The sequence below is a fragment of the Phyllostomus hastatus genome, unplaced genomic scaffold (genome assembly GCF_019186645.2).
Source record: "Phyllostomus hastatus isolate PE091 unplaced genomic scaffold, TTU_PhHast_1.1 phas_scaffold_93, whole genome shotgun sequence".
NCBI classification, from domain to species: Eukaryota; Metazoa; Chordata; class Mammalia; order Chiroptera; family Phyllostomidae; genus Phyllostomus; species Phyllostomus hastatus.
In genome coordinates this window covers 23,855,830-23,867,967 of record NW_025334042.1, presented here as the reverse complement: position 1 = coordinate 23,867,967, position 12,138 = coordinate 23,855,830, and the positions used below count along the sequence as shown (strand labels likewise).

The following is a 12,138-nucleotide window of genomic DNA, read 5'->3' as shown; positions in this document are numbered from 1 at the left end:
CTCTGGAGCTGAATTTCCTCCTAAAAACAAAACAAAATAAAACAAAATCTTAAGCTTACCTAATCAATCAAGAAGATTCACAGCCAGTAAAAGGCCAGTTGGGCATTTTACTAGCCCAGCAACTTTGGGCTATTTACATAACCTCTCCAAGCCTCAGTTCATTTATCCATATCAGGAAGATAATAATAGTTGCTACCTCATTGGTTTGTGAGAATAAAATAGACCTGGCACAGAGTAAATGCTCAATGAAAGCTGACTATGATGCGGAAAGAGGGGGACAAGGAGGAGTGAAACCCACTCGGGCCATCCAAGAGCAGGACAGACTAGAGTGGAGAGCAAATGGGCATTTCATCGTCGGACAGAATGGAACCACAAGCTTAACAGGCATCCGTCGGAGCACCGAGAGATTTTTCTGTCTGGGAAGACAGGGAAGGCTCACAGACAGAACTGCATTTTAAACTGTAACCAGAAAAGCTAGTGTCCATGCTGCCCGTCACCTACCAGGCCCAATAAGCAGAGACAGGGATTGAAACTCTAAGGGCGCTTTATTCCGATCGATGGCTGCAGATCTGAGAAGACAGAGGGTTTGTACCGGAACAGACTGTCTTAAATTCCATTTAAAAATGGCCCTTTTGATAAGGAGAACAAAGTGTAGGTAAGGGGTTTGGAATTCAGGGAAAAGTTCATTGGATTTAAAAAAAATCCATTCTCGCCCCAGGCGGTGGTCATCTCACCCTGGGGCACAAGGGCTCAGATACCATCTGGAGTTGCTTGCAGTCCTCCCAAGGCCCAAGGGTGGAACTGCTTATGGTCACCTGGAGCCAGGGTGGGTCATACCTTTGCTTCCTGGAACAATAACTTTTACATGCATGGGTTACTAAAGCTTATTGTTATTATTAAACAAAAATTTTCCAACTTTCGAGTCCCCCCTCAAAACTAGGTCTTAAGGAACGAGCAGAATTTCAGTAGGGGAAGGAGCTAGGGAACCTTTAATGATGAGTTGCAGAGCAAACATGAAAAGGTGAGAAGCTGTCTGCTTGCACACAAGCTCTGTCGTTCACCCCGTGGCTTTGGGGAGCTACACAGAAGGAAGGGTCGTAGCCTAGGTTAAAAAACAAAGTTTATAACTGCAAACTGTTGGAGCTATGCTAGCATTTCAAATGAAAGTGGAGACACAGAATTTGAAAACACAGATAAAAAAATAACATTTTAGAAAGTATTTCTAATTAAGACACTTTCTGAAGGATTGAAAGTAATTTATAGAAAGAAAAAAATAACCATAAAAACCTAAAAGCAGAGGTGGAATTGTTCGCTAAACTCAGCTTCCCAAAATCACCCCATCTTCCTCCCTAAAGTCTATTTTTAAGAACTATGCCTTACTTTTTATTGCCAGGAAATGGTTGAACTGTTGTATATCCAGGCTGTCACTCAGTATCATTTTGATGTTTTTGGAATTGTGGAAACAGCCACAGTCATGAAAAATAAAAATGATTTGAGGCAGTTCAAAAGTAGTATTTCCATCTACTTATCGCCAATGTTTCAAGCACAAATTATATAACAGCCTCTTCAAAAACGCACAGCAAGAAAACGCTGCCTTCCTTCCCACTAAGAATCAATAGTTACCTGTAGGACAAGCGTTCAAAGGTCACAGGAGAATTATCTGAGGAATTCAGCCACAGTTTGCTGGGAGGACAAATGGGCATCTAGGGAATTTAGAAGTGATAAGAGGCCCGTGCAGACTGGATTACTCTTTGCCCTTCCCCTCCCGGCTGCCTTAGAACTTTATTGTACTTAACCTGAGTATGTCTGGAACTCAGGAGACGAGTTTGGGCTAGCTAGGTTTATCGAGCACTAGAAAATGTGGCAGGCCTCGTGCTGATTTAACCCTCACTTCTTGAGAAATCCCTAGTATAGTTCCTAATTTTTTGACGAGGAACCTGAAGTGCGGAGGGATTACTTAACCTGGCCAGAGCCTCGGCGGCTAGTCAATAGAGGAGCAGGATATAAACCCAGGGGGCTGACCCTAGGGCCCACCCTCTCAGCCACTGTGCTTTATTGCCTCAACTCAGAGTCATCTGCATACAAATGGTAATTGATAAGGGGACCATATAATTTATTTGCATCCAAACCGGGATTTGGTGGTGGGGGAGGGAAGCTATGACTTATGCTGGGAAAACAAGGGCAAATCAGGAGCGTTGGAGGCAAACAGGCATTTTTGACCAGCGTATTGACGGATGCTGGGAGAGTGGGTGAACCTACCGAGGGAAGGAATGTGGAAGAAAAGAAGAAAGGAGTCGATTAGTGGGCCTTGAAAAAGACCAACATTTGGGGAGTTGCCAGAGCAAGAGAAACGCACAGAGGACAGCAAGGAAGGCGAGAGAGGAGAGGTGGGCGTCAGGCTCTGCAGTAGTTGTTCAGAGGGGAGCCACCACTGGTGTTCCTGCCCCCAGAGCTGGGAATGCTGCGGATTCGACCAGGACCTAGAAATGGCCATTGAAAGGAGCAACAAGAAAGTCACTGGTGATTTACTGACAAACATGTCTTCGGTTTGATGGAGCTGGAAGCCAAATAAAAGTATAAAAAAAAAAAAGAAAGAGTAAGTAGGAGGTGAGGACCCGGACTCAGCCAGTACAAACAAGTCTTTTTAAGAAGTGGCCTTGAAGGGAAGGCAAAAGATAGGACTGTCCTGGAGGTGGAGTCCAAGAAGTTTCCTTTTTTCTCGAAGAAACTAGAATGTATTTAATGCTTACGCAAGGAGCCAGCCTGAGGAGACTGAAGAAAAAGTGGAATGCATAATTACCCCCTCGCCGCAGGGACCTCCTGGAGCAAAGAGTCTGAGGCACTAGAGGACGAGCTACCTGAGCTGGGGACTACCTTCGAGCCGAGGACCACCTACGTCTGAGGAGGTACAGCCCTGCCTCTGTGGGAGGGAGGAAAAGGGGGTCTCTGGGTTTGGAGGTGTGAGGGAGGGGAGTAAGCGAGGAGCTTGTTGCCTGTGGACTCCGGTTTTCTCTCGAGTCCCAGGAGGGAGCGGTTGCAGGGGCGGAGGTTTGAAGGTGCCTAACGCATGGCAGGCCCTGTACTACGCCCCTGATAGATTTTGGCGTGATCCCTCTTTATCTTCACTGTTACTCAGTGTGGTCGGTGATGAAACCTCTGTTTGATGCCAACGAAAACTGGCTCCGAATGCTGGGCAGCTAACCCGAGAGCGCACAGCTGTTCGGGGCCAGAGTTCAAGTCTGACTTCAGAGTTTCCTGGAAGTGAAAGCCGGGTCCCTGCCTTCCAATATCTTTCATTCTCGTCAGAGAGGAATAGGAGGGAAGTTAACAAATGTCTTTTAATTAATGGTTTGAGACCATAATGTGGAAGTTTGTCACAGCCAGTCGTGTTGTTTATGTGAACTGATTTTTTACTTTAATAAATCCTTCTGTTAAAAAGAAATTTTTTTAAGTGGAGCTATTCAATTAAAGGCTCCCTAGTTTATCTTTTGCTTTTATAGAAGTTACTTGCATACTAGGTATTAGGAACCCAACTTTATTTACAAAGAATGTCTACAAAGAATGTCTCCTGCATTTCTATAGCCCACTGAAAATTTTTTAAATTTTTATTTATTGATTTTAGAGAGAGAGAGGGGAAGGGAAAAAAGAACGAGAAAAACATCAATTTGTTGTTCCACTTATTCACGTATTCGTTGGTTGGTTCTTGTATGTGCCCTGGCAGGAAATAGAACCCACAGCCTCGGGGTGTCGGGACCAGCCTCTAACCAACTGAAATTTTTACATTAGACTGTTATTGTGGATAAATAAACTGCCTTAAGGATGTTTAAACTTGGGAATTTTTAGACTCGCAAAGTGTGTGAAATTCCTCTGTTGATTTTTTCATTGCAAAAGAGTCACAGATTTAAGATCTCGACCTGATAGAGGTGAAACAGATACAGATTGAATAGGTCCTTGGAGATTCCTGACTCCACAAGAAAAACGGGAAGATCCCTATTGCATTTTCAGTGTTCCATTTATGTCACAGATATGTGAAAGTTCAGATTATGTTTAGAACTAACTGAACCACCAAGTTAGAAATGTGGGCCCCATGGTCCCTATGGTAGGGTGGGGTCGGGTGATTGAAGGCTGAGGTAGAGGAACCGTGAAGGTTGTGGAGGTGTGAGTCAGATTTGCACAGCGACAGCTGTCACCACCCCGAGTAGACACAGGTGTTCTCTGAATTTTCACTGAATTTTTACTGAAAAACTTAATGGGCTGCAGAACTGAGGCCTATTTTAGAGGTGAGGTTATGGAGGGTAGGGGTTTGGAATCAGTCTTTCCAATGGCTTTTTGGAAATAATTTTTTGTTGCATTATTTAACAGTATCTCACAGTACTTTTATGTATTTTTTTAAAAATTGTTCTTAAAACCTCTTTTTAAAATAGTAGGCCTGAATTCCCCCCCATTTTCAAGTTGTGCAGAGGAGTGAATAGTCACTGACTCATACCAAATCAATCCCCAATCCACAGGCCATTCAGTAACCTTTCCCAAAAAGGGGTTAAGAATTGTTTGCTTTTTTATTTTTCTTTCTGAAAACTATATGTGACATGCAGTTTAATTTTTGAGAAGTTTAAATTTCACTTAGTTTTCTAAGCAATGCCAACATGTACCTAAGTTGTTAAGTTCATGAAAAATATTTATTTTCTTATTTGTACCATCTATTTCACAGAATTTAAGGGGATCTTGGAAAGTTCAAAATATTGATTTGACCACCAAAAGTGCAGTTTGAAGGAGATGAGCTATTTATACTCCTAATATAATGTTGCATTAAAATGGTTAGTCATATGCAAGAAACTTTTAAACCAGTTACAAGCATTTCCTACAACTAATCAATTGGAACAACATCCTAATTGTTAGTGATTACCTCTGTGATTTAAGACCTCACTACAGGGCCTCTGGAGCTACTGCCCTATTAAATGTGTCACTCTTCTTGTAACTAAACATCAATAAGAAAAGAAAAAATTAGCCTAATTACTACTACACATTGACTTATGGAAAACAAATGCTATGTGTTTGTTTTGTGATAGTTATAAAGCAGTACTCAATGATTTATAAGTCATGGCTTATGAAACTATTAAAAAATTAATTATCCCCAAACAGTAATCTAAGCAAGATGCTTGAAAGCAATTTATTATAGTAGCAGCCATTATTAATGCATATTTCTGCCAGAGCTTTATCCAAAAGCCAAATTTTACTTTGAAAACAGAAAAACGTGGTACTACCTATAATCATGACTTGAGGAATCATCCCGAGACTCTGTAAACACTGGTTTTCACTGGATGATGGAATCCCGGATTGCAGTGATCTTCCCATACACCTCCTCTCTCCCCTGGCCTTTCCTACAGGCTTTGGCACTTATACATACATCGGTTCCAGCTGCCAGCTCCTCCTTTAATGTTTCACATGTCCTTTTCCATACCCTTCTTTTTTTTTAAGATTTTATTTATTCATTTTTACAGAGAGGGGAAGAGAGGGAGAAAAAGAGGGAAAGAAGTGTGGTTATCTCTCATGTGCCTGGTACTGGGGACCTGGCCCGCAACACAGGCGTGTGCCCTGGCTGGGAATCGAACTGGGACCCTTCGGTTCACAGCCCACGCTCAATCCACTGAGTCATACCAGCCAGGGCTCCACACCCCTCTTCTTGAGAGAAGAGACTGCATTTTCATACTTACTCCTTCCATCTTGCACAGTATCTGGTTCTTGGTGATCCTTACTGAATGAATGGAAAAAAGAACGAGCGAATGGATGAGGCACTCTATCTATAAAATAGCTAACAAAACGAGTGAGTTTAGCAAGCTTGAAGCAAGGAAAGAAGTGTAACCTAAAAACACCAAAACACCACTGACTTGTTTTCAAATCCCCTTTTGCTTCAGGTTTGGTTTTTTGTTTTTGTTGTTGTTGTTGTTGTTGTTGTTGTTGTTGTTGTTGTTTTCATTGAGAAGTGCTTTGAAAATATTTAGGAGTAACTGACAGTTTGTTTGTTTGTTTGTTTTTTTAAGATGAGAGGAGATTTAGCTCTCCAAATTGTTTTCTGCTCTCACCCATGCCCCAAACACCCCTCCTTTTTTTAGGTTGGTTTTGTTTTTAATGTTTGACATCTGAGCTTAAAGGATTCTTTCCCACAATAGTCCTGAGGGTGTCTGATTTGTTAATCCTGTTACAGTTGTCACATTCTCTATCTAGAACTTCACGAACTTCCTAACTGGAGTGCTTCTTCTCAGTTATTCCCTCTTCTTTTTTACAGTCCTACCTACATGTTCCACTGCAGAACAATACATTCTTAGATGGATGTTTGACTTTTTAATTTTTGCATGTCTCTCACCTGAGATTATGGAATGGGATGAAAAAAGTATACTCCTATTTACACACACACCCACTTCCACCCTTACTAACCCCCCCCCCCCACACACACACCCGAGTACACATGGACCGCCCCTCCTGAGCAGGCAGAGTAGTGGTCGCCTGCCTGAACATGGAGGCACACCGGAAGACCCTCATCCTATCTCATCCCCCTGACTTGAGCCACGCGTTAGGATTGAGACTAGCCTGCAGGGGGTTCTAGTCAAAAGGAGGTTTCTACAGAGACAGATTTGAGAGTCAGGGGTTTTAAGTTTTAGCTCCATCAATCAATATTCTTCCCTAGAAAAGGTGAATAATAAGGATTGGTCTATATATAGAATAACATTTGTAAAACACCTACCATCCAGTAGCCATTCAATAAACAGTAATTTTGTTTTATTCAAAATCTTTCACTTCCATCATTTCATTTGATCTTCGCTGAATCCTGCTAGGCAGGCAGCAGAAATACTGTAATCTCCTTTTTACAGATGGTTAACCTGGTGTTCCGAAACCTGCTCAGTAATAATAGTAACTCTCATCCATGCTTACTGCTTGTCGGGCATTGTTCTAAATATTATGGTTAATCCTCACATCAAATTTATGAAGGGGGCACTGTAAGTCCCGTTGCACAGATGAAGAACTCAAGTCAGAGAAAGGCTAAATGACTTGCCCGAGGACTAAGAGCTAGCACATGGAAGAGTTGGGGTTGAAACCTACAGAGTGGCTTCAGGAACAGTGATCTTCACCAGTAGTATTCTAAGTGCCTCCCTTTCCCACTGCATTTGGACTCATCTACTGAGCCCAAATCTAAGGCTCTTCATATCCAGAGAAAGAATCCATTAGACCATTTAAGCAAAATAGCCCTGAAGGAGCTCTCACTGGTGTGCTCAGCAAATTGGGCATCATCCTGCCAACCGAAGGGTCGCTGGTTCGATTCCCAGTCAGGGCACATGCCTGGGTTGCGGGCCAGGTCCCCAGTTGGGTTGTGCAAGAGGCAACTGATCAGTGTTTCACACATTGATGTTTCTCTCCTTCCCTTTTACCTTCGCTTCCCCTCTCTCTAAAAATAAATAAATGAAATATTTTTAAAAAAAATAGCACAGAAAGAGACAGCTGCAGGTTATTAGGTTGGCCACCCTCGGGGAGAGAACTCTAACGGGAGCAGTTGTTGGTGTTTGATACCCTGGAGGACGAGGCCCAACCTGTGACCACGGTGCCAGCCCAAAGAGGGCACACAGGGCTGGATGGCGCGAGAGCCCTGGAAACACCCAGAAGAGGGCTTCCCCAGCGCTTTGCACTTTGGAGACGGGTCTGGGGTGTACAGATACTGTTCACAAAGACACCTGTTTTCATGGCAGTTAGCAATCTCCACTTTGTGTTCCAGTTATCAATGAATATTTCTAATCTGCCTGTGAAGGAAAAGACCAAGTTTGACTCATTTTATATCCTCGATGTGGTGCATTTAGTAGAAGTTAGTGGGATTTGGGGTTTTCTTTAATTAAGTTTTATTTTATTGCACCACAGTTAGCTAAATCCTAAGGTGTTTTTGTTTGTTTTTTAAGATTTGTGCCCTGGCTGGGAATCAAACCCAAGCTCTTTAGGTTTACAGGACGACGCCCAACCAACTAAGCCACACCAGTCAGGGTGCTACTTTTTTTTTTTAATGGAAGTTCTTCGGAAGAAAATTAAGCCAATATTTTCTGTTGTCTTAAGGCAACTCCTAATCTATCCATTTTTGTGGTTTTACTTTTGTATTTGTACCCATTTAAAACCACAAATAGTATAGCTTTTAAAAACTGAATGTCATTTAATAATAGTTCTCCACACACACCTATTAAAATGTGTATTAATGCATAAAAGCCTACAGAAGCAAAGCCACAGTGGATTGTAATGGCTTCTATGTAAGTGCATGCGGTGGATGCCATCTTCCTCCTCATCTGAGATTTGTTAGTAGCATTGAAGTGTGTTTCTACCTTTTATTCATCAGTACATATGGCTGTAAATGGCAACTTGACATAAACTTCATCTGAAGTTGTGAAGATGAGTTTCACAACTCAACATTTTATTCAATATGCTGGGGAGGAAAAACTTCTCCTCTGCCTCTTAAGTTCGGTTTCTGGGGCCCTGTGCTTAAACTAACAAGAGACAGGTTAGCCAGAGAAAAGGCACACAATTGTTATTAATATTTAAGTGCACTAGAGTTCATAGAAAAGAAATGAAACTCAAAGAAACATTCAGGAGTTTATATACCATTTTGACAAAGGAAAAAGGGTTTGGGCTTTAGGGGATGAGAAATTGTGGGGAAGTGACTAGCAACCGTATGGGGAAATGGATGGAAAATCCTGGCTATTTTGGTAAGGTCTCTACAGGAAAACTCATCTTGGTGTTAACCCCTCCCTGCCTTCCTCCTTGACTCCTCTTTGGTTGAGGGAGGGGCCTTTCCCCCAACCAAAGGGGCATCTATACACTGCTTTTAGGCAGATGAGGGGAGTGCAGAGAACTCTCCCTGAGTCTGCTGATTCTTAGTTGCCTTCAGCTCAAAATCATCCTTATCCCAAAGGGGCATACTTGAGGGTAGCATGTTCTGGTTTTCAAATGGAAAGCAAAGAGTATTATAGCAGAAACACACGTGAGTTATCTCCAATGTTATTTCTCTCTCTTTTTAAAAGATTTTACTTATTTTTAGAGAGGAGAAGGGAAGAAGAAAGAGAAGGAGAGAAACATTAATGTGTGGTTGCCTCTTGCACGCCCCACACTGGGGACCTGGCCTGAAACCCAGGCAGGTGCCCTGACTGGGAATCGATCCAGCAACCCTTTGGTTCGCAGGCCAGCACTCAATCCACTGAGCCACACCAACCAGGCCCAAGGTTATTTCTTTTGTATAAGACCTATTGGTACAGGTACTCTTACTTTATGTTGCTTTCCATTTGAATTCTTCTTAAGTTATTAAAAGTAATATAAGATTATATAAAATATATTTACCAAAAAAGAGGAAAGTGATTCATCCATTCTACTATTAAAAACTCTGCTTCTGCATGTTTTCTTCAGTGTTATCTATGCATATCTATTTCATGTAGTTTCAGCAATACGGGGCACACATGTGGTCTGTAACTTCCTCCTCTTAACATACCACAGGCATTCTCCATGGTTTTGCTTACTCACATTCATTGGTAAGCAGCTTCAGAGTTGTCTAACTTAACCATTCTCCAGTTGTCAGACGTCTGGGCAGCCTTCCCAGTGGCCCTTTGTACCAGCAGTGGGGGAGGGCAGGCCGGGTTGGCCCCTCCTGGCTAGGTAGAACCCGGGTTTCCAAGAGCAGCCACAGGCAGTTCAGAGGTCAAGTCCCAGCCCAAGTTAAGGCCAGGCCAAGCAGGGCTTCCGACTCCAGGCTCCCTTCTTGCTCTGTCCTCTCTCTCAGCCTTAAGGTGGTGGAGTTCTGCCCTGAGGGTTTCCCAGGCCAAAACTTCATCCCTGGTCCTGAGTCTTAACCACACAGAGGGCCTGCCTGCCCGGGCTGTTCGTTCCTCCCAGCTGCTCTTTCCTTCTGTCCTAGCTATCTGCAGACCCACCCACGTGCAAAGGAAGGAGCTAGGCCACTTGACCTGGGCATCATGGCCCACCTGCAGTCCTTGGAAGTGCAGCAGCTGCTCCACAACAAGTTTGTCGTCATCCTGGGAGACTCTGTCCAGAGGTCTGTGTACAAGGACCTGGTGCTCCTGCTGCAAAAGGATGACCTGCTTACTTACAAGCAGCTCAAGGTCAAGGGGGAGCTGAGCTTCGAACAGGACAAGCTGGTGAATGGAGGCCAGAAGGCTGCCATGCACAACGGCACCAACTACCGTGAAGTCCGGGAGTTCTGCACCAGCCACCATCTGGTGCGCTTCTACTTCCTCACACGTGTGTACAACAGCTATGTCCAGGGCATCTTGAAAGAGCTGCAGTCTAGTGAGCACTCGCCAGACGTGGTCATCATTAACTCCTGTCTCTGGGACATCTCCAGGTATGGGAAGGACTCCTTTAGCAGCTACCGGAAGAACCTGGAGAACCTGTTCAGGCACCTGGTCGAGGTGCTGCCTGAGTCATGCCTCCTAGTGTGGAACACGGCCATGCCCGTGGGTGAGAAGATCACCGGGGGCTTCCTCCCAAGGAAGCAGTCATCCTTGTCCTTGGGCCTGAAAAAAAAGGTGATTGAAGCCAACTTCTACAGCTTTGTCGAGGCACAGAAGCACAATTTTGATGTGTTGGACTTGCACTTCCACTTTCGCCATGCAGAAGTGCACCGGCAGGGAGACGGGGTCCATTGGAACCAATGGGCGCACCGACACCTCTCCCAGCTGCTGTTGGCCCACATGGCTGATGCCTGGGGTGTGGACCTGCCCTGCCGCCAACCTGTGGGCCAGTTGATCAGGAGTCGACCTGAACAGGAGGTTGAGAGACAGTCCCAGACCAGCAGGAAACGACAGGCCTTACTACCATCCCCATCATTTTCTCCCAGGCAGCACTCTCTGCTCCCTTACCCAGGTCCCTACGTACCCCTGCCCCCACCCCTGCCCCCACAGCCTCTTCCCATTCCCTGTCACACAACAAGAAGACCTCACTTCTTGCAGGGTTCCCAAGATGCCTCAGACCTGTCTTTCCAGTCAGATCAATTCTTTAACCATTCCCATTCAGATGGCCCCTCATCTACCCAGGCAGGATTTGACTTCGAAGGTGGATTTATGTTTGATCACCAGCCTCCAAGGGTCCCTGAACACACACCCTATCATCAGCAGTGGGCCCCTGTGGTTCATAGGGGTTTTCCCCAGAACGTACCTCATGGCCCCTATGCCCCCTGGAGACAGCCGCCCAAGTCTTACAGGAGACAGGCCCGAGCCCACCCCGAGCCAAGGCCTCATTAGGCAGACTTGGGCCTTTTTCCTCTTCAGGGACATGGACTTGACAGATCATCTGACTCTGCTTAACAGACTGATCTTGTTAACATAGCTGTTGACCCACACTTGGACTTCCTTTGGTCCTTTGCTGTTACCAGTGATGGCAGGGAAGAGCGGCCTGACCCAACCTTGTTGGCCGTGGCCTCTTCCTCCACACTCTGGGGCTGACCAGGTGTTATTCCTGCCGCTCATGCACTCCCTGTTCTCTTTGTCTTTTTGTAAACAGAAAATGGAAATTAAAAAGTTGTTTTATAAAAGTAGCTGTGGGTTTTGTGTGTAGCTATATTTAATGGTGCTTCTCCCTTCCGTGAACCAACTAGCTTTGTGAGAGCAGGGGCAGATAAGTAGTCATGACGTTTACGTGATAAACTACTCGGAGTGATTTTGTCTAAACCAGTTCTGAAAGTTTCCATGAAATGGATTGGATAAATTTTTAAAATTAACTTTTTGTAATCATGTTTTCCAGAGATTCCTAAATAAATCATTGTATTTTAGAACCGGGGAACTAAAAACATAAAATGGAACTACCATTTACAAACAAGGAAACAGTCCGGGAGAGGTGAGTGACTTGTTCCAGGTCACACAGATTATCAGTCCTCTACTGGCTTCTCTTAGTTTATACTGGTTTTAGTTTATATTAACGTCAAACCACAAGACGAACGTGCAGCAATAGCAAACCAAGAAAGAATGTTTACCAAACATGGTCTTTCTACGAAAACCCAGGCAGGAAAAAACCCTGTAGCTCAACCATCAGAAGTTTAGTGGTTAGATGTGTGATGACCTATGTACGTATACTAGAGTTGATGGCATACTTGTGACTTTATAATAT

The 12,138-nt window shown here is 44.1% G+C and overlaps 1 protein-coding gene across 10 annotated transcripts in view; it reads left to right on the top strand.

Moving 5' to 3' along the window:
• The window catches only part of PCED1B (PC-esterase domain containing 1B), a 120,846-nt gene extending 109,309 nt beyond the window's left edge, over positions 1 to 11,537 (top strand). For 8 of the 10 annotated variants that reach the window (XM_045829264.1, XM_045829262.1, XM_045829260.1 and 5 more), the window contains one exon: positions 9,932 to 11,537. In XM_045829264.1, coding sequence (XP_045685220.1) covers positions 9,932 to 11,276 — 1,345 coding nt within the window. In that variant the 3' untranslated portion in view covers positions 11,277 to 11,537. Of the gene's footprint in view, positions 1 to 2,813; positions 2,907 to 9,931 lie in introns of all 10 variants that reach the window. The other 2 variants (XM_045829268.1, XM_045829266.1) reach the window with 1 other exon arrangement.
• Positions 11,538 to 12,138: the final 601 nt, after the last annotated feature.